At 41.5% G+C, this 26,378-nt stretch overlaps 1 protein-coding gene across 1 annotated transcript in view; it reads right to left on the reverse strand.

The window, feature by feature from the left end:
• Positions 1-24,287, reverse strand: part of PDCD4 (programmed cell death 4) — a 32,036-nt gene extending 7,749 nt beyond the window's left edge. Inside the window, exons 1-8 of the mRNA XM_062213961.1 lie at positions 24,201-24,287; positions 20,356-20,460; positions 11,488-11,790; positions 9,947-10,041; positions 6,780-6,893; positions 3,581-3,802; positions 1,865-1,962; positions 640-754 (exon numbers count right to left, since the gene is read on the reverse strand). Of these exons, the coding sequence (XP_062069945.1) occupies positions 640-754; positions 1,865-1,962; positions 3,581-3,802; positions 6,780-6,893; positions 9,947-10,041; positions 11,488-11,790; positions 20,356-20,398 (990 nt within the window). The 5' untranslated portion in view covers positions 20,399-20,460; positions 24,201-24,287. The remainder of the gene's footprint in view (positions 1-639; positions 755-1,864; positions 1,963-3,580; positions 3,803-6,779; positions 6,894-9,946; positions 10,042-11,487; positions 11,791-20,355; positions 20,461-24,200) is intronic.
• Between the last annotated feature and the right edge of the window lie 2,091 nt (positions 24,288-26,378).

Genomic DNA, 26,378 nt, shown 5'->3' on the forward strand with positions numbered 1-26,378 from the left:
GCATTTTAATATAATAAAAATCACTGTTTTTTTTTTTTTTTTTTTTAGCATTCAGGGGTCTTCAAAAAACTCATTGAAATTATGAAAAAATGAATGGAATTTCAATTGTTTTGCACCAAAATAAACTTATTTTTAAATCTCATTTTCCACAGATTTTCTGAAGCACCCCCTTATAAAAGTATTATTCAATTTTCCATCTGCAGGCTGAACTTATGAAAATACCAACTAGGAGGCAGTTTATTTTGCTTAGAAGAATACATAAAGCTTGGCCGGCGCCGTGGCTTAACAGGCTAATCCTCCACCTTGCGGCGCCGGCACACCGGGTTCTAATCCCGGTCGGGGCGCCGGATTCTATCCCGGTTGCCCCTCTTCCAGGCCAGCTCTCTGCTATGGCCCGGGAAGGCAGTGGAGGATGGCCCAAGTCCGTGGGCCCTGCACCTGCATGGGAGACCAGGAGAAGCACCTGGCTCCTGGCTTCGGATCAGTGCGATGAGCCGGCCGCAACGGCCATTGGAGGGTGAACCAACGGCAAAAAGGAAGACCTTTCTCTCTGTCTCTCTCTCTCACTATCCACTCTACCTGTCAAAAAAAAAAAAAAGAAGAAGAATACATAAAGTTTAAAACAATACCCAATAGTACCTCTTTAACAAGGTGATTGACAGACTGCTGCCCACCTCCAGAGCCCCACACACTGTCTTTGCGCTTTCCACCTTTAGACATACTCAGGAGCACAGTAGCCTTATCCAGAGCAGCTCTACACAAAAAGAAACAAAAAACGTATGATGCTTGGACATGCCCATGGTTTACAACAAATCATGAAGAAAACTGGCAAAGTCCCATATGCACTGAAAACTTTCACCTAACATGAAATTAAAAAACTTTTTAAAAATTAAAAAGTAGGAAGCAAAGAAGAGTTAATGTTTATACTCTATTATTTCCATTTCACATTCCAGAAAACTTGAAAGATATTATAAGTCAATAGCTCTACACTGAGAAGGAATATTTCATGTACAACTAACTTTGACCTAGATCCATGCCTTCCTCCCCTACAGAGCCCACTGCATCATGACCTGAAGTAGCTTTAGAAAGTTAATATCTAGACACAAGAAAACTTAAAAGCATTGCTAAGTCTAAGTGTAAGCCTCAAGAAAAATCAGACAGCATTAACTCCCACTATCACATTTAGCTACAATAAATTACACTAAAGAACAAGAGTGAAAAAGATTTTTTATAAGAAAAACATGTATGTAAATAAGGCTCTTCTGTTAATATTATCTATCTTGTTAGAATATTAAGTAATTGCAGAATGTTAGGACCTGACGGGACTTTACAGAACATTCTATGTCTAATGCTTTCATTTTACAAATAAGGAAACTGAGGCCCAAAGAGAGTGGCTTTGCATGAAGGCATAGCTAATGGCTAGCTGAAACCTAGAACTTTTGCATTTTGGTACTGTCCTCTTCCTGTTACATCAGGCCAACAATCTCTCCCATGTGGTTTAACAGTGGAAAATAAAGACAAGTAACAAATGTCAACAATGTCTAATGCAATTGTCATTTCAATGAAAGCCATAGAATTTCCCCCAAGTTTGAAACTCTAAGAAAAATTAATTTACTCCTTCTCTTCTTCCCTGGCCTCTTGCCAAGAGGGGGCTGGCTGTAGCCCCATGACTCCAGGGCACGTGGCCTTCGGGCACGCACCCTAGACTTCCTGGCCTAGATGCTCATCCACATGCCTGGTTCCTGGTGCTCGGTATGAACCCCTATTCACCTCTCTCTTAAATAAAGCTCTCACTCTCCTATGCATCTTTCTCACTAAATAAAAGTTTAAAACGTAAAAAAAAAAAAAAAAAAAATTTACTTACCTAGCCTGTACACAATCTACAGTTCCTTTGTAACTGTCAATATAGGTGTTACACAAAATTCCATCTCCAACAGCTCTAGCAATAAACTGGCCCACCAACTATAATAAGAACAAGAGAATTATACAAAAAGATTAAAATAGATTCATTAACATGACACAGTCAATACCTGAAAGACATGTCAGAATATTCAATAAAAACACCTGTTCTGTACCTTCTAGTTCTGCTTGGCAAACACTCCCCTGAGTTAAATGCCACCAGAGTGGGAACCAGATCTGTTTTGCTTACTACTGAATCCCCAACACCTTTCACCCTTTCTGATAACCTACTATATGGTCAATAATATTTGTTAAATGAATGAGTTTAAGTGAAACTTCTTTTCAGAAAGTAAAAAAGATTAGGCTTTCTCAAAAAAGTTTTGATTAAAGAAATTTAACTTATGAGGGTGTGTAGAAATATTTGACAATTTGTTCACAGTATTATAAAAATAAGAAACTAGTATCCAATAATAAAGATGTCATTAAATGATATGAACATATACTATATGGTCACATGAAAATATATTTACCATATTTTATGATGTGAGAAAAATCAACTTTACAATATATAATTCTATTTTAAATAAACAAAAAGGATATACAAAAGCCATACATTGATATACACACACACACACACACCCATAGAAGGCAAAGTGGAAAACTTAACATCAAAATTTTAACAGTGGTTATTTTTGCTGGCCTTTTCTTCTTTTGGATTTTTTTTTAGTTCTGTAATAAATGAGTTTATAAAATCTTTTTTCTAAAGTGAGTACTAGTACAAAAATTTTGGAAAAAGCGGTGGGTGTTGTGGAGCGCCAGGTTACTGACACTTGGGAAATTCGCAACCCCTACCCAAATGCCAGGGTTAGAATTCCGGCCACTTCACTTCCAAGCCAGCTTTCTGCTAACGCCCCTGGGAGCCAGATGCTGGCTCAAGTACTCGAGTCCCTGCCACCCACACTGGAGACTTGGATGGAGCTTCAGGCTCCTAGCTGCACAACTGGCCCAACCCTGGCTATTGTGGGCATTCAAGGAGTCAATCAGCAGATAGAAGATCTCTCTTTATTCTTCTTTATCCCTCTTTCTCACTCTGCCTTTCAAATAAATCTTCAAAACTGGGAGAAAAAAAGTCCATGTTGGAGTCACAGCTCAATACTTTACAGACTGTCATTGAGAAGTATAACAAAAACATCATTTTAGAAGTAACCTACCTATACTCTAAGTTAATGCTTAAGTGTTCCAAAATAGGAACAATTTCATGTTTTCAAAGGTAGAAAAGGAAATTTTCTTACTTAGAATTACTTTATAATGAACACTAGTCAAGCAAATTCAATTATAACAACCTGTATTTTTCTAAATTCTAGCTAATAAAACAGCTCAACTATATATAATACACATACACTGCAAAAAATACACACACACACACACACATTTAATGGCCTTGAAACTATACAGAGTACAAGGGGAAAGCAGTATTATAAAATTAAATTTATAGTCTGATACAGATTATAACAAAGATCACCTAGAAAAAATACACCAGAATGTTGAAGGGCTATTTTTGTGTGATAGGAAACGTGGGCTGTTTCCCTTCCATCTACCAAAACTTACTAAGAGTAACCACATTACTTCTGCAAAGGAAGCATAGCATGGGGAGAGAATGAACAAAAGAAACCGTACAAACCTGTGGTGCTCTAGGGGTATCCAGTGCTAACTCAGGCAGATCTTTCAACAACTTATCAAACGATTTTTCCACATCATTTGTGCTCATCACTGTCCCACAGAGATCAGAAAGCAGCTTAGATGTCATTTCTCTGTGACTTGCCTTGCCCTCCAATGCCAAGGACACTGCCAGCACTGGTACTCCACTTTTCATTTCACCAAGATTTAAATCTCTTAGCATTTCCTAATTTAAAAATAACATTTTTATAATGAGTAGAATGTCACTACAATTCAATAAAATTTTTGAAAATTGACCTTTTATTTATATATCCTTACCAGTCTCTTTTGTGGGAGAGGATAACGTATCTTTCTTTGCATATAAATTAGATAGGGCTCCACTTTGTCAAGCTTTAACTGCCTGAACATCACCAAATTCAAGAATGTGAATTATACTTAAGAGCTTATTAAAACTGGGGCCAGCGCTGTGGCGTAGCAGGTAAAGCCGCCGCCTTCAATGCCAGCATCTCATATAGGTGCTGGTTTGAATCCCAGCTGCTCCACTTCCAAATCCAGCTCTCTGCTATGGCCTGGGAAGGTAGTAGAAGATGGCCCAAGTCCTTGGGCCCCTGCACCCTCATGGGAGACCAGGAGGAGGTTCCTGGCTTCAGATTGGCACAGCTCCAGCCAGTACAGCCAACTGGGGAAGACCAATTGGAAGACCTCTCTCTCTGCCTCTCCTTCTCTCTTTCAAATAAATAAATAAATCTTTAAAAAAAAAAAAAAGCTTATTACACTACATATCTAAGTTGGGTATTAAGAGTTAGCTAACCTTCTGCCTCATAATCTATTAGTGTTATTTCTAGGAACGTTGTTTTATGATTGACTGGAAAGTCATTTTACACTACTGTAAGTTGTTTATATTCTACTTTTCTTCAAACCTTTCCACAAGAATTTATACTTTCATGTAAATTTAAAATGAGATCTTAAGTAATTGTTTCTAAGTGGAATTAACATGCTAGGATAAAAGAAATTTTTCCTATTAAAATATAATAAATACAGTTAGAAAAGAGTAAGTTCTAGAGTTCTATAGCACAATAGAGTGAAAATAGTTTGTAACAATTTATTATACACACCGATGCATCACTTACACTGGAAATACATCCTGAGAAATCCATCAGTAGGCAATTCCATCATTCTACAAATATAATAAAGTGTACTTAAACTAGGACAGCTATGATGTCACTAGGCAACCTCATAGAGTTATGTGGTCACTGACTGAAAAGTCTAATGTAGCGCAGAGTGAGAGGACTGTGTTCTCAACACAAAATGATGTGTGAAGTGATAGAAATGCTAGTTGCCCTAATTTTATGACTATACATTGGATATACATATATCAAAATATACTATATCCCATAAAAGTGTAGTGTCAAGTATCAAAAATAAATATATAAAATAGCCCAATACTTAATAACAGCCAATTTATAGTATCTCATTTAATATTCAAAATAATATTTGAGTACTACTTTATTACATCATGCCTACATACCCAAAGCTCAGAAAAATATTAAGGGATGGCTGAGGGCACACAGGACTGGCCAAGCTAGAAATGGAATTAGGCAGTCTAGTCTAGAGGCTAAGTTCTAACTGAGTGACTTGGAGTGACCGCCTCTTTACTGAAAGTTTTCTTAGACTCTAAATCACGGTGTATTATGAGGGTGCCAGAATTATTTTCACAGCCATGTACTGGCGCCTTGGTAAGTAGTCTCCACTCCCCACTCCATTTTATCTTCCTCAACTGAACTTTAACAAGTTTCTCATTAATTTCAGACATGATACTACTCTTTCCAGAAAACTCTCTTCAACCATTCTTTAACTGCTGCAGAATCATCTATTGCTCTCCATGTTATATTTCTTTGAAACTGCTCATAGCACTACTCAATAACAGAATATACTATTGGTTCTACACTAGGAAGACACCCAGATTTCAACAGTCCCTGTCTACACATATCTAATAACAGAGTATTTTACAATATGTTTTAATAATCTGTTTACATACGATTTCCTTCACTTGACTGAGGTTCAAAAGGGCAGGAATTATCTTTCACAAATTCCTACATGTGGTATGCACTGAACAAAGAGTTGTGTTAAAATCCAACAAATCTAAAGATATCAAACCTCACAATATCAGGCAAATCAAGAAAGTCCAGTCTGAATTTCAAGAATCTACATTATCAAAGTCTTACAAATGGTACAATTATATTACTTTAGCTTAGTAATCCCAACTATACCAGTTGTTTTATTTTATCCTTCTAGACTTATGAGCAATTCATAATTAGCACAGTAAATATTCCCCTATAAGCCGGCGCCGCGGCTCACTAGGCTAATCCTCCGCCTTGCGGCGCCGGCACACCGGGTTCTAGTCCCGGTCAGGGCACCAGATTCTGTCCCGGTTGCCCCTCTTCCAGGCCAGCTCTCTGCTGTGGCCAGGGAGTGCAGTGGAGGATGGCCCAGGTGCTTGGGCCCTGCACCCCATGGGAGACCAGGAGAAGCACCTGGCTCCTGCCATCGGATCGGCGCGGTGCGCCGGCCGCAGCGCGCCTACCGCGGCGGCCATTGGAGGGTGAACCAACGGCAAAAGGAAGACCTTTCTCTCTGTCTCTCTCTCACTGTCCTCTGCCTGTCAAAAATAAATAAATAAATAAATAAATAAATATTCCCCTATAAATTTGCTGTTAAAAAATCTAAATTTTATTCTTTTGGTCTATTTTTTCAAATCTTTATTTTGGTGTTCTCAATTTTTTGAACAGAGTACAAAGATAAACTTTATCCTAATACTGAACACCGAAATAAGTGTCAAATAAATGAAACTAAGTCAGGCATTCTTAACTTAGGTCTCTGAAGAGGTTTCAGAGGGTCCATAAATGCTCTGAAATTGCTAAAATTATATTTTATAAATTACAAAAATGTTACAGTTTACACATTATCATTCTTAAAATACTATATAGCTGTGCCATTTTTCAGGGAAGAAAATGGCACATAGCTTTTCCCACATCCCAAATATATAACAACTGGTTTAACATAAAGAGATTTTATTCCACTGCTTAGAAATTCATTTATGCAAAAGAAAATGCTTGTTTACTGATTCAAGGTCATCCTAGATATGTTTTGTTTATAACAGTATTTTCTCCATATATTAAATAAATTTGTAACCTTAAACCTACCGCAACTTCATTAGTATCTCCATGCTCAAAATATTCCTGTATGATTGGTGTCAAAGTTTTCTCAAATGCCCTTTCATCTAAAGGCAAAACTACAGTTTCATAAACACAGTTCTCCTGTGAGGGGCAGGGAGAAGAGTTATAATTAAAGAACAACATTTCAAGTAAATGGAAACTGTTATATATAATTTTACTAGTATATTCAACATGGTTAGTAATCTCCATTTAGGGCAAGATAAAGAAATGGCTCATGTTTTGATCACTTATATTATTACAAGTATATCTATATGTATATCAAGTATATCTATATGTATATACAAGTATATCTATATGTCACTGTTTTTTTACACAATGTGAATACAGTAAGTCAATGTACAGATGGAACCATTAGCTACAGCAAATGCGACTTGCTCCCAACTCCTTTTTCTTGTGTTAATTTTTTATGTCTCTCAAAGGCAACCTTTCAGTAACCAACAAGTTTTAAGATGGCTTCCTAGCACATTAAGTATTTCATTTACACTTCCATTTTTTAAAAAATGAAGCAGAAACCAAAGCCTTCTTTATTTGTATTATCATCAAGTGTAACAAAAATCAACGCTATAGTAAGACTGGGAAATCTTAAGACTGAAAATCACTGTTTAACTGAAATTTCAAAAAATAAGATTAATGTTCATCATTAAAGCATCTCTCTCGCCCATATAAGAAAAAATCTCTGAAGTGTTTGTTTAGAAACATGTTACTGGCTTCAGTCTAACATATATTTCACTTGATCTTAGCCAGAATGCCTAGAAGCGATAACATATACTTCAAAGACTAATGAATATTTAGCAAAGATTCTAATATTTGAATACCACTGATTTTAAATATCTGTATTTCTAATATTCTCTTAGAAAAATTTCTAGGAGGCCAGTGCCGTGCTTCACTTGGTTAATCCTCCACTTGCGGCACCGGCATCCCATATGGGCACTAGGTTCTAGTCCCGGTTGCTCCTCTTCCAGTCCAGCTCTCTGCTATGGCCCAGGAGGGCAGTGGAGGATGGCCCAAGCGCTTGGGCCCTGCACCCGCATGGGAGACCAGGAAGAAGCACCTGGCTCCTGGCTTTGGATCAGCCCAGCACCGCTATAGCAGCCATTTGAGGAGTGAACCAAAAGAAGGAAGACCTTTCTCTCTGTCTCTCCATCTCACTGTCTATAACTCTACCTGTCAAATAAATAAAAAAAAAAATTCTATGCCCAACTATTAAAATAGGTAACTACATACATAAATACACAATAAAACCAATCTAACATATACCCGATATTTTCCTGTATAAATTCTTGTCACCTTGTCATATCTTATGCAATGACAGTACATCTAAAGAAAGTCGTAATATTTGAAATTTTCTTTAAAATAACCCAGTATATGGTGGATGTAGGAGCCAACAGAAGAGGCAGAGTATATGAAGGTATAGTCTAAAACATAATTGCTTGCGAGTTAGTTATTGATAACTGGGAGATGAGTAGAAAGCTGGGACATGAGGTTAATTAATCACTCTATTTTTAATTTTTCCATTAAAGACAAATATGTTAAAAATTCACTACAAAATCTATTAAAAATTTATATTCTCAAAATTATCCCTAGGAAGGAGGTACATACGGATTGGGTGTTTGGGGCAGCAATTAAGCCAGGACACCTGTATTCCACAATGGAGTGCCTGGGTAGAGTCTGCTTCCAATTCTAACTTCCTGTTAAATGCACACTCTGAGAGGTAGCAGATGATAGCTCAAATACTTGAATCCCTGCACCTTCATGGGAGACAGAGTTCCATGCTCCTAGCTTCAACCTGCTCCAGTCCCAGCTGTTAAAGATATTTGGGGAGTAACCCAGGAGATGGAAGCTCACTCTCATTTTATTCCTACTTTTCAAATAAAAAATGAAAATGAATTTAAAAGATCGGTTAAAATAGGTTATGTATTTATTTCAAAGGCAGAGTGACGGAGAACGGAACAGATAAGAGAGAAAGAGAGCAAATGGCCACCACTGCTAGAGCAGGGCCAGGCTGAAGCCAGGAACCTGGAACTCCATCCAGGTCTCCCAGATGAGTAGTGGGGGCCCAGGGGCTTGACCAATCTTCTGCTGCTTTCCCAGGTGCATTAGCAGGGAGCTGGATTGGAAGCAGAGTTGCCAGGAGTCAAACTGGTGCTCCAACATGAGATGCTGGTATTGCAACTGGTAGCTTAACCACTGCACCACAATGCCAGTTCCTAAATTTAAATTTTAAAAAAAAATTTTACCCCAAAAAGGCAGAGTTACAGAGACACAGTGAGAGACAGAGGAAAAAAAAAAAAGAGGCTTTCCATCTGCTGGTTCACTCCCCAAATGGCCACAACGTCCCAGGCTGGGCCAGACCAAAGCCAAGAGCCAGAAATTTCTTCCAGGTCTCCCATATAGGTGCAGAGACCCAAGCACTTGGGCCATCCTCCATTGCTTTCCCAGGTACATTAGCAGGGAGCTGGATCAGAAGTGGAGCAGCCGGGACTCAAACTGGAGCCCACATGGGGATGCTGGTGCTATATGTGGCAGCTTAACCTGCTATGGCACGACACTAGTCCCCCAAAATTTTAAACTGTATTTTTATAAACAGAGAGGTACAGACATGTACAAAAAAAAAAATCACAATTTCCACCTTAAGCAATATTAAAAATGAGCCTAATATCATAACTCCTTCATGACATTCACTAAAACATATTCTAACATAATTCTTCTAAATTATCATTACTATAAACTATAAACTATACTAACTCAACAGAATTTACTGAAAAGTGGTCAACTTAACAATCCTAAGTGAATTTGTAAAGGCCTACTTTCATTCTTAAGAAACCAAGCAACAATTATACAATACATTACTATCAGTTACTGTGAACTTGGTTTCCCAATCCAGAATTAAACTAATAATCTGAAACTACTGAGTATATGATCTAAAACCTATAAACCAGCGTAATATGCGTGTGCGTGTCTGTGGGTGTTTATGTGCACATATATACAACTTAACAGCTTTGTATGTGTATGTCTGTGTGTATGTGTAAATATTTATACATATAGGATTTAATGAAATGTGTAAGCGAACTGCAAACATGAAGTTAGGACGTTTATAAACATTTTATAATTTTAAAAAAGTCAAACACCAATACCTGGTCATCATCATAGTTAGGATCTTTCACATCTACCTCCTCCACATCATATACCTGCCCGGGTGTACCCCAGACACCTTTCCCTCCTGCACCACCTGAAAAATCAAATAAAGGAAGATCACATAATTAATAAATTTTAACTGAAATGAGAAATAATTATAAATGTTCAAATACTAAATAACAGGAAAAAAGCAATTTTAATTTCCATACTAGTTTTTTCCAGTTGAGAATTAGATTTTAAATTCCTTTTTATTCAGATTCCTTTTCCAATGATTAGCTTGTGTATATTTTATCATCTATTTCCAAAAATGTTAAACTGAAGTAGCTTATAAAGCTAAAAACTAAAAAGGCAGATCTTTAAAATATAAGCAAAAATAAATGGAAAAAATCTAAATGATAGTTATATTGAGGACCCTGAGGGAGTGATAATGCAGCTGAGCTCTAAATGTTATTTGCCATTTCTTGGGACCAAAACAAAAAGAAACATACTGAGGCAGTAAAATGTGGCATAGAAAACAAAGGAAAAATTATTTAATAAACATAGTGACCACCACCAGATGCTTTAAAGCCAAATACTTTTTAGATGTGAAAGTACACATTAAACAATACTGTGCAACTAGCAATGTTACAAATAACTAATTGCTATTTAAGCATTAACAGTAGTTATTTTTCGCTACTTCTACATACACACACACACACACACAAACCAGTTGCCATTTAACAAATCAAACTTTGAAAGATGCTTTTCCATATAAACTTTAAAGTTTTATATGGCCCAATATATTATTTTCTAAAGAACCTTTGCAATGTCACCAGTATTTCTTTTTCTGAAATTTTTTTATTTTTTATGTAGAGTACAATTCTTGCCATCAGAGCAAGAATTATACTTGGTAACTAGGTTTTACTTTGATCTAAACACTGATTATATAACTATTCAATAACAACAGCAATTTTTGGTGATCACAAGAATACTTTCCAAGTATCCTAGGCTATAAACTGAAGCTGGTAAAATCTCCAGGCTGTATCAAAATCCTGCTGCAGACTGAGGCTGACAGATCACACCCTCCTTCAACAAATGTGTAGGTGTCTGCTACATGACTGACAGTCACTTCTCCAGGCACGGGAGACAGAGCAGTGAAACAGACCAGTTCAGGGCATCCAAAATAAGTACAGCAATTCAGAACAATTAATATGAAAACAATTTATGACCAGACATGAGCAATCAAATTTGTATTATTCCTAACAATGACATAATTAGTTTCAAACAAAGAGTACATGCACAATGCACAACTGTGAAAAACATCAATGTATTCAGCATTTCACTGGGGGAAAAAGTTAATTAGTTCTACTCAAAATGAGAGAAAAGCATTCACCTAAAGAAAAGCTGGGATGTTCCTAAAATTATTGCTATGAAAAAATACATATAAATCTTAAACTATCACTGATAAATTACTCTCACTGGTAGAAAAGGAAATTATACTACAAGGACCAGATCATTTTTTCCCCATTTGTTCCTTTGGATAGACACGTCATATACCAACCTTTCTTTGGTAGTCCCCTTCCTTTCCCAGATCTGGATCGTCTGTCTAGCAACCTTCCCTTTGGACTGGTTGGCACAGTTATTCCACTTCTAAGGGCTTCGCTCCCATTATCGCTCACTGAGTCGCCTCTGCCAGAGTCCCGGGATGAGTTTTTCCGTAGTCGTCTTTTTGCCTTGGCGTTAATTCTAGCTTCATTAATGGAAGATGCTGAAATCCAATTTCCATTTATTTCATTCTTTATTTCCTCAGTCCCAGCATTTTCTTCATCACCAGAAAACAGAGAGTCACTTAAATTATCAGGATCTTAAAAAAAAATGAAGAAAAAAAAAGTCAAAGTATTTTAAGCATCTACTGCTATACCATATACAGTCCTAAGTTAAATGAGGTTGAATAGCATGAAATTACCATTTTCATATGTAACGTCACAAATTGGCAATTTCATACAGTTCAATCCAATAAATGGCAACTAAACAGGATCCCCTTTCACACTACTACAAAAGTAAACTAAAGCAGTGAGCTGTAAGGAACATTTACTGAAAGAAGCATGTTCTCTCAAGTTAGAGCTTAAAAATCTATATTAGTATCAACACCATAAAATCTTTTTTCTTTTCTTTTTTTTTTTTAAGATTTATTTATTTGAGAGGTAGAGTTACAGAGAGAGAGAGAGAGAGAGAGAGAGAGAGAGATAGACAAAGATCTTCCATCCACTGTTCACTCCCCAAATGGCCACAATAGCCAGAGCTTAGCAGATCCAAAGGCAGGAACCAGAAGCTTCTTTCAAGTCTCTCACTTGGGGGCAGGGTTGGCCCAACTACTTGGGCCATCTTCTGCTGCTTTCCCAGGTGCATTAGCAGGGAGCTGGATTTGAAGTGAAGCAACCAGGACTCAAACCACTGTCTATATGAGATGCCAGAGCTGCAGGCTGCAACCCACTATGCCACAGTGCCAGTTCCACCATAAAATCTTCATAGACTCTTCTGAGTTTAGTTAAGTAACTGGAGATACCAAGAAAAGACAAAGGGTCTTGAGAGAAGGGAGAAAAACTATTATTTACAGAATACTATTATTTGTTAGGTATTGTGCTGAACACTTCATTTGCCCATAAATTTAGCAGTAAGTTGTTATACCATTGATACATATACGGAAACTAGAGCTGAGAGTGTTTCAATGACTTGCCAAACATCTCTGACGAATGACACGTAGGCAATATTAGTAACACAAGGAGAGCTGAGCAGGTTATTTGGCAATATGTGATTGCTGAGCCAAGCTGCTGATGCTGTACTGCCTTCAAGATCAAGCTTGCTTTCAAAACCATCATCTCAAAAGTTGTAATCCCCCCAAAACGGACTCATGTTACTTTCCATCCTCTGAAAAACTTCTGGCCTACATAAAATTTGGTATATTATGCCATGAAAGATAACGTATTTGGAGTCCCAATGATCCCCATGCTTTGAATATCATTCTTGCTGCTCTCCCCAGTTACTTAGGGATAGAGCTCAAATTTACTCCCTCAATGGAAACATTCTATTTTTTCCCCCAAAGAAACCTTTTATTTAATGAGTACAAATTTCCTAAGTACAACTTTACGAATATAGTGATTCTTCCCACCACACCTGCCCTCCAGCTCTCTGTTGTGGCCTGGGAAAGCAGCAGAAGATGGCCAAGTCCTTGGGGCCCCTACACCCGTGTGGGAGACCAGGAAGAGGCACCTGGCTCCTGGCTTTGGATCGGCGCAGCTCCAGCTGTTGCAGCCATTTGGGGAGTGAACCAATGGAAGGAAAACCTTTCTGTCTCTCCATCTCACTGTCTGTAACTCTACCTCTCAAATAAATAAATAAAATCTTACAAAAAAAAAAAAAAAAAGACTGAACCGAGAACGGAATGATGACAAGAAAAAAAAATATTTAAAAAAAGATTCACTTTATACACAGAAGACCAACTCTATTCTAAGTAAATATTTCAACAATTTGCGCACAAACTGAGAACAAGTTTTACAGTTAATTCTCATAACACAACTCACTGAGGATAGAAGTCCTACATGGCAAGTAAGCGCACAGTGACTCCTGCTGTTAATTTAACAATTAACACTCTTATGTACGATGTCAGTGATCACCAGAGACTCTTGACATAAGTTGCCAAGGCTGTGGAAGCCTTTTGAATCCACAATCTCTAACAGCAGACAGGGCCATAAACAAAGTGGAAGTTCTCTCCTCCCTTCAGAGAGAAGTACATCTTTGTTTGATAGCCCCTTCTTCCCACTGGTGTCTCTTTCACAGGGATCCTTCATGGACATTTTTGCCACAGTATCTTGGCTTTCCATGCCTGAAATGTTCTCATGAGCTTTTCAGCCAGACCAGAATGCCTTAAGGGCTGATTCTGAGGTCTAATGAAAACATTCCTAACAACTCTAGCTTTACTAATACTCACTCAATATTAATTTCACCTATCACAGAAATCACATTTTTAAATTTTTAATATTAGCATTAATGCTTTTCCAACTAAGTCAGAAGTCTTAAAGAGGAACCATGACTAGATTGTATGTCTTTGTATCTCCAGCACCTAGAAGAGTATCCTTCCCACCGTCAACTCAAAACATCCAGAGACACCACAGATTCTGAAAACTTGGTCAGTCAGGAAGGCTACTGGTTAGTTACTAATGACACAGACATTTACTCACTATGGTTAACTCAAGTGAGAGCTGAACCACTCAAATGGTTTTAAATATGCCTAAATACAATTGTAATGTGTCAAATCAATGTATACGGGCTTTAAGTTTTTATATTGAAACCAAAAATTTTAATCAACCACAGATGTGCTGAAACCTTTATCATTCTTGACAAACAGCAAAAAATACAGGAATAAACAAAATCATTTAGAATCAATTTTTTAAAAAGATTTATTTATTTATCTGAAAGTCAGAGTTACACAGAGAGAGGAGAGGGAGGGAGAGAGAGAGAGCGAGCGAGCGAGCGAGCGAGCGAGCTTCCATCCGATGGTTTACCCCCCAGATGGCCGCAACAGCCGGAGCTGCACCAATCCAAAGCCAGGAGCCAGGAGCTTCTTCCCAGTCTTCCACATCCAAGGACTTGGACCATCTTCTACAGCTTTCCCGGGCCATAGTAGAGAACTGGACAAGAAGTGGAGCAGCCAGGTCTCGAACCAGCACCCATATGGGATGCCGGCACTTCAGGCCAGGGCGTTAACCCACTGTGCCACAGCACCAGCCCCATTACTGGTCTCATAGTAGTCTCCCTACCTTCAGTCTTCAAAACTAGTCTCCAAACTGAACAGAGATTGTTTTTCTAAAACATATCCTCATTAGAAACCCTTTGAAGGTGTTCGAATTGTGTCAAAATAAAAAGTAAATGTTCTACTTTATAACTTCAGATCTTTCGTGATCTTGCCCCTTCTCCTCTCACCAGAATCACAGCTGACCACTTCCACACCCACAGGCTCACAGCTTAAATCTGACGTCACAGGCAGCAGATGAGAGGATTCATCTGGCAGAGATACAGAGTATGTACATTAGAGCAACGTATAAAGAGGGAGAACAGCTAAGAAACTGTAGTAATGCAGTCACTAGGTAACTGGAAAAGGTAAGGAAGCAACTATGGAGTAAATAATTTGATACTTTTAAAGAAAAAAAAACAGTTTTTAAGCAGAATAGTCTAAAAAGTTTTTAAAAAGTGAAATGGTGCTTTGAAAGTTTTTGTGTCAGCAGAGTATGCTTCTAATAGCATCATAACGAAACACCAGCAGTAGTAGCAACTGTAGTCTTCATATTTCTACTACTACTACTACTACTACTGTTACTACTCCTTCTTCTTGTGTCATTATCATTACTATTGTTACCTACTAAATATCTGGTTCTATGCTAGGCACTTTACATACATGGCCTATAAGCCTCACAAAGTTCTATAAAGTTGTTCATCTTCATTTTATAAAAGGAAATGTTGGTCAGAAGCCACAGCTCAATAGGCTAATCCTCTGCCTGCGGCGCCGGCACACCCGGTTCTAGTCCCGGTCAGGGCGCCAGATTCTGTCCTGGTTGCCCCTCTTCCAGGCCAGCCCTCTGCTATGGCCCGGGAGTGCAGTGGAGGGTGGCCCAAGTGCTTGAGCCCTGCACCCCATGGGAGACCAGGAGAAGCACCTGGCTCCTGGCTTCGGATCAGCGCAGTGCGCCGGCCGCAGCACGCCGGCCGCGGCGGCCACTGGAGGGTGAACCAACGGCAAAAGGAAGACCTTTCTCTCTGTCTCTCTCACTGTCCACTCTGCCTGTCAAAAAAAAAAAGGAAATGTTACATATCTAGAAAATATTCTGGCCAGGAGATTAAAACTAACACTTTTAATCTCATATGAGTGTAACTACAGAAAATACAAATCTAGGATACATCAGAGTGCCAACACATAAAGAGACAGGGAACATAAGTGGAGATTAAGGTGAAGAAGAAAGACCCACAATCAGACTAATGAGATAGAATTTTTATACGAGTAGCTGAGAAAAATGGCAAACATCATCTATTGGAAACATACTGCTTTCATTATTCTATCATCAAAGTGGTCAACAAGACAAAGCACTTAGAAGTATATCAAGATGTAATTTTTAAATTATGTATGTATTTGAGATGCAGAGAGAGAGAGTGAGAGAGCGCGAGCTGCCATCTGTTGGCTCACTTCCCAAATGCCTCCAAGGCCAAAGCCAAGGGCCAGAACTCCTAGGATGAATAGCAGGAACTCACTGACTTGAGCATTGCCACTGCCTCTCCCAGGCTGCACCAGAATATGCTAGAATCAAAAGCCAGACATGAAATGTAGGTTCTCCAATAAAGCACAGAGGTACCTCAACTAACATCCTAACTGCAAGGTCAAATGCATCCTCCACAAAACTCTCCCTTGGAGTATTGTTCAATTTGAATGTATTTCCCATATTGGAATTTCTTTTCTTCAACTATATTAATATCCTTTCAAATAAACATTTGTGTGTAAACAGGACTAAGCATTTTTTTTATTTGACCTTATTCTTTTTTTCTTAAAGATTTGCTTATTCCAGGATACACAGCAGACTCATAGAATGGCAGATGCCCTAAACAGCACCCTGGCCTCAGAATCAGCCCTTAAGGCATTCAGATCTGGCTGAAGACCCATGAGAGTATTTTAGGCATGGAAAGCCAAGACACTCTGGCAAAAAAAAAAAAAAAAAGAAACTAAGTGAAAGATCTCTGCATGTGAGATCCCAGTGGAAAGAACAGGCCATCAAAGGAGGAGGTAACTTTCTCTTAAAAAAGGAGAGAACTTCCACTTTGACTATGGCCTTGTCTAAATAAGATCAGAGTTGGCGAACTCAAAAGGCTTCCATAGCCTTGGCAACTCATGACAAGAGCCTCGGGTGATTACTGATGCCATAAACAAGAATGTCAATTTGTTAAGTCAACAACAGGAGTCACTGTGCACTTACTCCTCACGTAGAATCTCTGTCCTTAATGTGTTGTACATTGTAAATAAATGCTATAACTAGTACTCAAACAGTATTTTACACTTTGTGTTTCTGTGTGGGTGCAAACTGTTGAAATCTTTACTTAATATATGCTAAATTGATCTTCTGTATATAAAGAGAATTGAAAATTTAAAAAAAAATAAAGATTTGTTTATTTATCTGAAAGCCAGAGTTATAGAGATATGAACAGTGAGAGAGGAGTCTTCTATCCACTGGTTCACAACACTCCCCAATGGGCCAAGCTGAACCCAGAAGCCAGTAGCTTCATCAAGGTCTCTCACATGGGTACAAGGGCCCTAGGTCTTGGGCCATCTTCCATTGCTTTCCCAGATGAATTAACAGGGAGCTGGATAGGAAGTAGAGCAGCCAGGATTTGAACTAGCACCCCTATAGGATGCTGGTGCTGTAGGCACTGTACCATAGCACTGGCCCCTTGACCTTACCATTTTTAAGCCACGTTAGTTAACAATTACCATTTTAAGCCATGTTAGTTAGCAATTACTTCTAATATTGTGCTATTCCTACTCACCTAAGTTTTGGAGTTCCATAACTACTATTGATCCAATTTTTTTTTTTTTTTTTTTTTTTGGACAGGCAGAGTGGACAGTGAGAGACAGAGACAGAGAGAAAGGTCTTCCTTTTGCCGTTGGTTCACCCTCCAATGGCCGCCGCGGTAGCGCGCTGCGGCCGGCGCACCGCGCTGATCCGATGGCAGGAGCCAGGTGCTTATCCTGGTCTCCCATGGGGTGCAGGGCCCAAGTACTTGGGCCATCCTCCACTGCACTCCCTGGCCACAGCAGAGAGCTGGCCTGGAAGAGGGGCAACCGGGACAGGATCGGTGCCCCGACCGGGACTAGAACCTAGTGTGCCGGCGCCGCTAGGCGGAGGATTAGCCTATTGAGCCGCGGCACCGGCTATTGATCCAATTTTAAGAAAATCAAAATTAAAAGGATAAGAGGGGCCGGCACTGTGGTGCAGTGGGTTAACGCCCTGGCCTGAAGTGCCGGCATCCCATATAGGCGTCGGTTTGAGACCCGGTGGCTCCATTTCCGATTCAGCTCCTTGATATGGTCTGGGAAAGCAGTAGAAGATGGCCCAAGTGCTTGGGCCCCTGCACTCGCATGGGAGACCAGGAGAAGCTCCTGGCTCCTGGCTTCAGATCAGTGCAGCTCTGGCCATTGCAGCCAATTGGGAAGTGAGTTAGTCAGTCAGATGGAAGTCAGTCAGTCAGTCTCTCTCTCTCTCTGCCTTTCTTCTCTCTGTGTAACTATGACTTTCAAATAAATAAAAAGAAATCTTTATAAAAAAAGAAACCCAAGTATACAAGATAGCAACTTAAAAGTTGTTTTCTACTGTGAACTGTCAATAGTAACCATGGCAGCTTTCATGACCACAGACCAGACAATCACATTCTGAATTACTGGTGTTCAATGAGTGGTTTAAGTAGAACAAATGATATTCGCAATATTTTCCTGTAGTACACATCTAACAGGCTATAGGCCTGACATACATACACAGGTCCTAACAATAAATCTACACAAATGGTATTTATACCCTGATTTTATACATGAGGAAACTGCCTATGTACATACTGGGGGGAAAAAATCCTTTATTTTAAGGAAGGATGAGCAAAGGAACCAAAAACTGGGTTAGAACCAGGTCTAAAAAGTGTAAATTTCAGAGCTGTGCTAATACAAATTGAATGTGACCACTTAGGTAATTTTAAATTCTCTAGCAGCCACATTACAAAGTAAAAAGAAATAGGTGAAATTAATTTCAGTATATTTTGTTTAATCTAATGTAACCACAGTATCATCTGAACATGCAATTGATAGAAAAATTATTGAGACATTTCACCTTCATCTCTGTCTGGCTACAACAGTCACATGTGGCTAGTGGCAGTAAAGAAGCAATACCTATATGTGAAACAAATTCTTCAACTATATCAATATTATCCCCACATCAATTAAGGGACATATTACTCATTTACAATCCTAAAAAAAAAGCACTCATCAGCTGTAATTTGAGTTTGTAGCGGCACAGAGATAATTATCAATTATTACAACAATTTTTAACTATAATTTTCTAGAATATTTTAAATCAGGTTTTTAAATACAAAATGGCAAAAAAGTTTCAACTTCAAGGTACCTGTCCAAATCAAAGAAAACTATATGAAACTATACACAATAGTGAATGGAAGTCATTGAAGAAATGAAATATTTAATAATGAAATATATTTAAATTATGGAAAAGCAACAGCTTTCAATTTTAATAAAATATAAAGCAAAATAATTATCTAAATAAAATATATCAATATGAAAAGTTCTTTCTGTTCAGATATTATATAATCTTAACTTTTGGAAGACTGCTCTGAAAGCTGTAAATACATTTGAATTTTTTTTTTCAGATTTATTTATTTGATGGGGCCGGCGCTGTGGCACAGTGGGTTAAAGCCCTGGCCTGAAGCACCAGCATCCTATATGGGCACCAGTTCGAGACCTGGCTGCTCCACTTCCAATCCAGCTCTCTGCTGTGGCCTGGGAAAGCAGTGGAGGATAGCCCAAGTGCTTGGGCCCCTGCAACTGCAAGGAAGACCCAGAAGAAGCTCCTGGCTCCTGGCTTCGGATCGGCGCAGCTCTAGTCGTTGCAGCCAATTGGGGAGTGAACCAGCAGATGGAAGACCTTTCTCTTTCTCTCTCTCTCTCTCTCTCTCTCTCTCTGACTGCCTCTCCTCTTTCTGTGTAACTCTTGACTTTCAAATAAATAAATAAAATCTTTTTAAAAATTTATTTATTTAAAAGAGTTACAGAGAGAGAGAGGGAAAGACAGAGATCTTCCATCCACTGGTTCACTCTCCAAATGGCCAGGGCTCTTCCAGGCTGAAGCCAGAAGCCTAGAGCTTCCTCCAAGTCTCCCAAGTGGGTAAAGGAGCCCAGTCACTTGGGCCATCATCCACTGCTTTCCAGGCACATTAGCAGGGAGCTAGATCAGAAGTGGAGCAGCTGGGACTCAAACCAGCACCCATATGGGATGCTGGTGTCACAGGTGGTGGTGTAACCCACTGCACCACAACACCAGCCCCCATTTTAATTTATCTTGTTATTCAACATTTGGTCCTCTATTCCACAAAACCATGTTGGAGTTTATGGTAATCATGTCTAATCGAGTTCCAGGCTCCTGGCTTCAGTCTAGCCCAATCCCAGCTACTGCAAGCATTTGGGGAATGAACTAGAAGAGGGAACATCTGTCCCCTTGAGTGTCTCTGTCTCTGTCCCTTTGAAATAAAGACAATTTTACTATCATGATTTCAACAAATATGCAATGGCCTGAAGATGATTCACAAGGCAGTCTAGGTTCAAGATGCTATTACTTACCTGTGGGGTTTACATTTAGTATCTGCTCATTTTCTACATCCATTGTTCCTTAATTTCACTTGCACTGATTAAACAAATTACCAAATGAAAGTCTTCCTTTGGGATCTGTTTTTTTAAAAAGAAACAAAAAACATGTAAACTAACAGAATTAAGGTAATTTCAATCTACTTAAGAACACATTAAAAAATTTCATTTTTAAGGGTCCATTTTAGTTTCAAAGATAGCTTACCCTAATGCACTTTTGCTTCTACTGTTCTCACTTTATCTGATCAAAAAACCTTCAGATTTCAGCATGTGCCAAAAGCATCTTTTTAACTTGAAATTTAAAAAATAGCAGCTACATGTTTACTTCAAGTTAAAAAGATATGAGTACACATGCAAACTCATAAACACTCTCTCAAAATCTTATAGGAATCACCAAGCCTCAAAATTAATCTGATTACATTTATAAGAACATAAATGCTGGACAGTTCTCTATCAAGGGATAATGAGAACTCCAAAATACAGTTTTAGCAAATCAGGAACATCAAATGCCTTACTTTCATACTGAAGTCTATCTGAAGGCAAACATGTCTACCATTTCCGTACTTAACTCCAATTACTGTTAAGACTCAGAATGAGAAAAATTATAAAATCCACTTTTTCTATAATGAGCATATTATTTTATAATCCAAGAAATCTATTTTTTTTATTAAAAAAGAGTCTGGCCTAGTGTACAAAAGACTAAGCACAATGACAAACATTTCAGCATTTCAGATATCAGTTTCAAAATGGCTCTAAAATTATCAATGCTGGAAGGTTTCAATGCAATGTTAATTTTTAGATAATTAACTGAGTGATATAGCTTCAATGTTACTTGAAAGAAAGACCACAAAAATAGTTTCCATAGGAATGTATTTTAAATTATCAGAAGGCAACACCAAGTAAACTGTCAGAATCTCTATTAAATAGTAGTTTAGGGTACGTAAGTGTTTGTGTGTATAAGTAAGAGGCTGGAGGTGGGCCTCTCCAGTCACAATCATTTTGCTAGCAGAGTGCTCTTCTTTTTGAGGTATAAAATAAACGAATTAATGAAAATACCTAAACATTTATGAAAACCACTTTTATACAACACGATCTGTTACATGTCATTTTAGGCTGACATGATACTGATGCCTCCTGGGACTCAAAGCCATGAAACTGTAGCTAAAACTCCTCAGTATACACTACTATTTATTAATACCTTTTACGTTTATGGTCCTTTTCCCCAGTAATGGTGTCATTTGGTGAAACAAAAATTATATATATCTTATGCTACAATTGTTAAGCTTAACACTCCATAATCTTTGCAAAACAAAAATGCTATCATATGGCTTCAAAAGTTAATAAAATGGTGAGGGCACTCATACATAGTTCTGTCTAATCACTTTTCAGTATTATAATTCCAACTAACTCTAGATTTAGGGGAAAAATCTTTAAAATATGCATAGAGAGTAATACAGATAGGTGAACAAAAAGTTTTCAAACCTAAACATGTATCCTTCATGGCTGACAATGCCACATTCTGTTTTATTTCAGTGCATGAATAACTTATGCTACACAAAAGAGATGCCATATGTGAGTTTTTTTAAAACTAGAGTTACATGAAAGTCTTTTTCATCCTTGATGCATGTATGATCGAGAGAACTTTCTACAGAATTTAGCTAAAAAGAGAAATGAAATCATAAATGTCTTAATGCCCTTTATAAATCAAAAAATGCTGACATGCATTATTTCATGCAGTTTGCAGGATGATCTTGAGGTGGGGATTCCACTTCACACACAACCAGGTTCAGAGAGGACAGGTTAGCTGTCCAGAGCTGCTCAGGGGAAGATGGAAGGCTAGAACCCAGGCCCTTACAGTCCAAACATTCAATGCAAGCCTTCATATCTCACAAGAAGACTCTTCAGTAGGGTGAACCGAGAGAAGCTTGTTAAAACAGACTTCTGTTATATCAGATTTTTAAATGCTGCTTTCCAAACACTAGGATTGTAATTATTTTAAAGCTATTATACTGAAGACATTCAGTTAGGCAAAGAAAACTATCAGGTAATGACTATCATCTGTAACTTACTAAGTTTGTTTCAAACAATCCTAACAAAAACAGCCCGTGTCTTTAGGCAGTGATAACTGCAACCGAGAACTCAGCCATATGCGATAGCAAAAAAGCCGTTTTGAGTCTGAAGAGATAAAAATATGTTCCGTGTTTTCATTTTACTTCATAGTAGTACGGGGGGAAGCTCTTGGCATAGCAGTTAAGACACCCACACCCCACATCAGTGTGAGTCAGTCCTGTTCCGGTTCCCAATTCCATCTTCCTGCTAATGGCCATCCTAGGAGGTAGCAGGTGATGGCGCAAACGGCTGGGTCCCTACCACCCACGTGGGAGACCTGGATTGAGTTCTGGGTTCCTGGCTATTCCCAGCTGTTGTGGGCATGTGGGGAGTGAATCTGCAGACAGCAGATCTCTGCTTATCTCCGTGTCTCTGCCTTTCAAGTAAAAATAAAATTTTAAGTAGGTTTATTTCCCCAATGTATTTAATAATCCTTAAAATGTAAAGCAAAAAGTTAAGCCCCATTTCCTTCATGCTAACCTATAAATTAATACGCAATGAAAAAACGACACACAAATTCCAAAAAGGCTGGAATTAAACACAGAAACACACGTAAGTATTCAACTACCAAGACGCTCTCTAAAAGAGCCTCCCCTCCCCCCAACCTATTTCCCGACCTCAAATCACTCTGGTATTTAGGGGAGTCAAGCTTAGACCACCTCTTAACTAGAAAATTACATATGTTCATTTCTGGGCTACAATCCCCCCTAATTAAACGACTTAAAAATCAGCTAAACACGTTCCACCATAACAAATGCAAAAGCAAGCACTGCACAAAACGTCCAAGTGGCGTTTATTTTTGGCCTGCTAATAATCATTTTTCAACAATACTACCACCAGAAAGATCAATCACACTGTAAATGAAAAATGCGGGCGGAGATAAAAAGGAATTCGGCAGAGGAAGGGCGCTACCGCCGGCCACCAAATTTGGACGCCCTCCGCAGGGGTCTCTAACACACCGAGTCTACAGTCCCAGTTACACACCCAGAGGGGCGGCTGCAGCCCTCGCTGCGTGTCCAGCCGGTGTAACCGTCCGCAGAGCACGCATCGCTCGGGGCCGCGGGGCGCCCCAGGGGCGGCGCGGCGTCCGCTCCGAGCGGTGAGGCTCTCGGGGGGCCCCGACGACCCCCGGCAGCCCCCGCAGCTCGCCTCGCACACAAACGGGCCTCCCTGCCGTGTGCTTCCTCGGGGACGCGGAGTTCCACTCCAGCTAAACGGCACGCGTCGCGCAGCCGCCGCAGACCCCGGCCCCCCGGCCCCCCAGGCCCCCCAGGCCCCCCAGGCCCCCGGCCCGGCCGCCCGCCCGCCCGGCTCCGCGCAGGGTCCGGGTCTGGAAACTTCTGGCCGGGGCAGGAGCCGGGGGGCGCAAACCTTCCTCTCCAGCTCCGTCCCGCCGCGCACCCGCTCCCCACGCCCCCCCCGGAGACCCACGCCGCCGGGGCCAGGCGGGGAGGGGGCCCAGGGGGGTCTGCGAGGGGGCGGGCCCGTGCCGCCGCGCACCGCGCTAGGCCCTGGCCGGGGGTCCCGGGCCGGCCCGCCGCAGGCCGCGGCGCTGGGGCTCCGGAGAGGCGCCGGGACCCCCCAACCCGGACCGGCCCGCGGCCTCCACGCCCCCGCCCCCTCCCAACGTGCGGCCGCCTCCGGGCAGAGAGCGGGCAGGGGGAGACGGCGCGGTCCTCCCGAGCGAGCGGGCCGCGCCCACCGGTACTGACCCCGCGGGCCCCCGCCGGTGCTTGTCCAGTGCCCGGTCCGCCGGCCGAGACCCCGCTCCTCGCCGCCGCCGCCGCCGCCGCCGCCGCCGCCGCCGCCGCCGCCTCAGAGCGCCTCCGGTCCCTCTCGCTCTGTTTTTGTTTTGTTCTACCCAGTAACACGGGGGCGAGAGGGCGGCGTTGATTGGTCGAGAGCAGCAGGTCGGCTGGCCAATGGCGGCGGCGGAGCTGCCGCCGGGGAGGAAAAGGCAGGGAAGTGAAACGTGGAAAGTTGGGGAGGGGCGCGGCAGGGCGCACGCGCGTGGCGCTCCGGGGCGGTGGGGGTTGGGGGGCTGCGGGCTGCTGGGGGGCGCGGCGGGGTGGGACAGCGGGGCGTGGGCTCTGGCGGGCGGCCGCCTCGGCCCAGCTGGCCTTTTCGTTTCTCCAGGCGAGGGGCTTGCGGGGGGTCGCAGCCTCCGAGTCTGGGGCGCCCCTCAGGGGACTCCCCTGAACCCCTGCAGTTCCTTCTGCTGGGCTCCAGGGCGCCTAATGTATGCAGGCCGCGCGCGAAGACGTTTTTCTCTCTGCGGAAGCCCTCAGGCCTTTAGGATAGAAATCATCCCCATTTCACAGACAAGGAAACGTTAAAACTCTGAAGTCCGGTGCTAACCGTGACCAGCCAGGCCACACACTCCGGATTCCAAGCCCGGGGTTCTCAACCGTGGCTGTAACATCTGTCCCCACGCCCCGCCCCCACCCGTGCCTGTGACTTCTCCTCCTGGCTCCGTCCTCCTTGGCCGGCCTTTTCCTCTCACTCTTTCCTGGTCGTTGTCCCCCGCGGCAATGACCAGCCCCGTGGGCCGGCTCTGTGCTCTCAGGAGAGGACCCAGCCACTCTCTCGGCCCGGATTTTCCTGTTGTCCGCTGCACATCACCCGAATGGTCACTTCTGGCCAGGACCGAACTGCCTTCTCCCCCACAAGCGGACTTCTGCCCCTGCTGCCAGCCACGCGCCTGGGAATCAGATCGCCACCGTTCCCTCCACTGCGTCCTGCCGTCCAGACTGTCCACACCCCTCCCGGTCCATACACCCCGTTTGCGGGACCCTCCGTGGGCCACTCGCTGTTCCACAGGCTTCGTTACCACGTCACCTTGAAATGCCTCTCTCCCTCTGTGCCTGGTGGGATCCCACCCCTGCCTCGGGCCCCTCCAGTACTCCAGCCCGGGACTTGCTGTGTGACCTGCTTCCCCTGGAGTCCTCAGGCCATGGCTGGTGCCCCTCGAGAGGCACTGACGGCGTGACCTGAGCACCTGTCCCCTGCAGCACCTAGGTCTAACTCTGCTGTGGCCCTGCTGAAGGGGATGCCTTGTACTTTGTTATACCCACGCAGTAAACACACCCTGATACGGGGTCACCCAGCTCTCGGAAGTTGGGGGACGTGCCCGTCTGTGGCTAGCCTCTGAATTAGCCCCAGGAGTCATGCCCACGTGTTCAGATCATAGCTTCCCGGCTGCTAGGTGGTGTGGATTTTCCCATCGTCTGCAGCTGTCTCGTTTCCAGTCTCTCCGTCCTCTCGGTTCATCAGTGACCGCTGGCTCCTGTTGTTGTTGTTGTTGTTGTTGTTGTTCAGTGCTCTCTTTCTCCGTGTTTTTCCTGTTCTCCCTCCTGGCCCATTGCTGCTTCACCTCTGCCTTTCATCTACTCACTCATTTAACATAGTTATTCAGCACCTGTGGCATAACCAGACATTGGCATGCATCCCAAGATCTGTGAAATAGCAAAGAATGGAGCATGGATACCATTTTTGCAGAGCGTCTAAAACAGTTCCTGCATCCCAGGATGCACCTCCCAGAAAATTCTGCATGATAGGGTGTGGTTGACCAGCTTGAGACAGGAATTGGGTTCTACTCCTGGCCCCCATTAATTTCCTGCAAAAACAGGCCTTTGTGTCTTCACCAATAAAATTCAGAAATAGAGTGCAATCAGTAGTTCTCAGCGTTACTTACCAAAGACCGCAAATTTTGTTGATTGTTAGTAGACAGCATGTGAAAATGGAGGAAGGATTTTTTTTTTTTTTCATGATCAAATCCTGCTGGAGAGAACCTTATTTCAACAAGATTAAGACTTTCTGGGGCCGGCGCTGTGGCGCAATGGGTTAACGCCCTGGCCTGAAGCGCCGGTGTCCCATATGGGCGCCGGCTC

The sequence above is a fragment of the Lepus europaeus genome, chromosome 17 (assembly GCF_033115175.1).
Source record: "Lepus europaeus isolate LE1 chromosome 17, mLepTim1.pri, whole genome shotgun sequence".
In the NCBI taxonomy this organism is placed as follows: domain Eukaryota; kingdom Metazoa; phylum Chordata; class Mammalia; order Lagomorpha; family Leporidae; genus Lepus; species Lepus europaeus.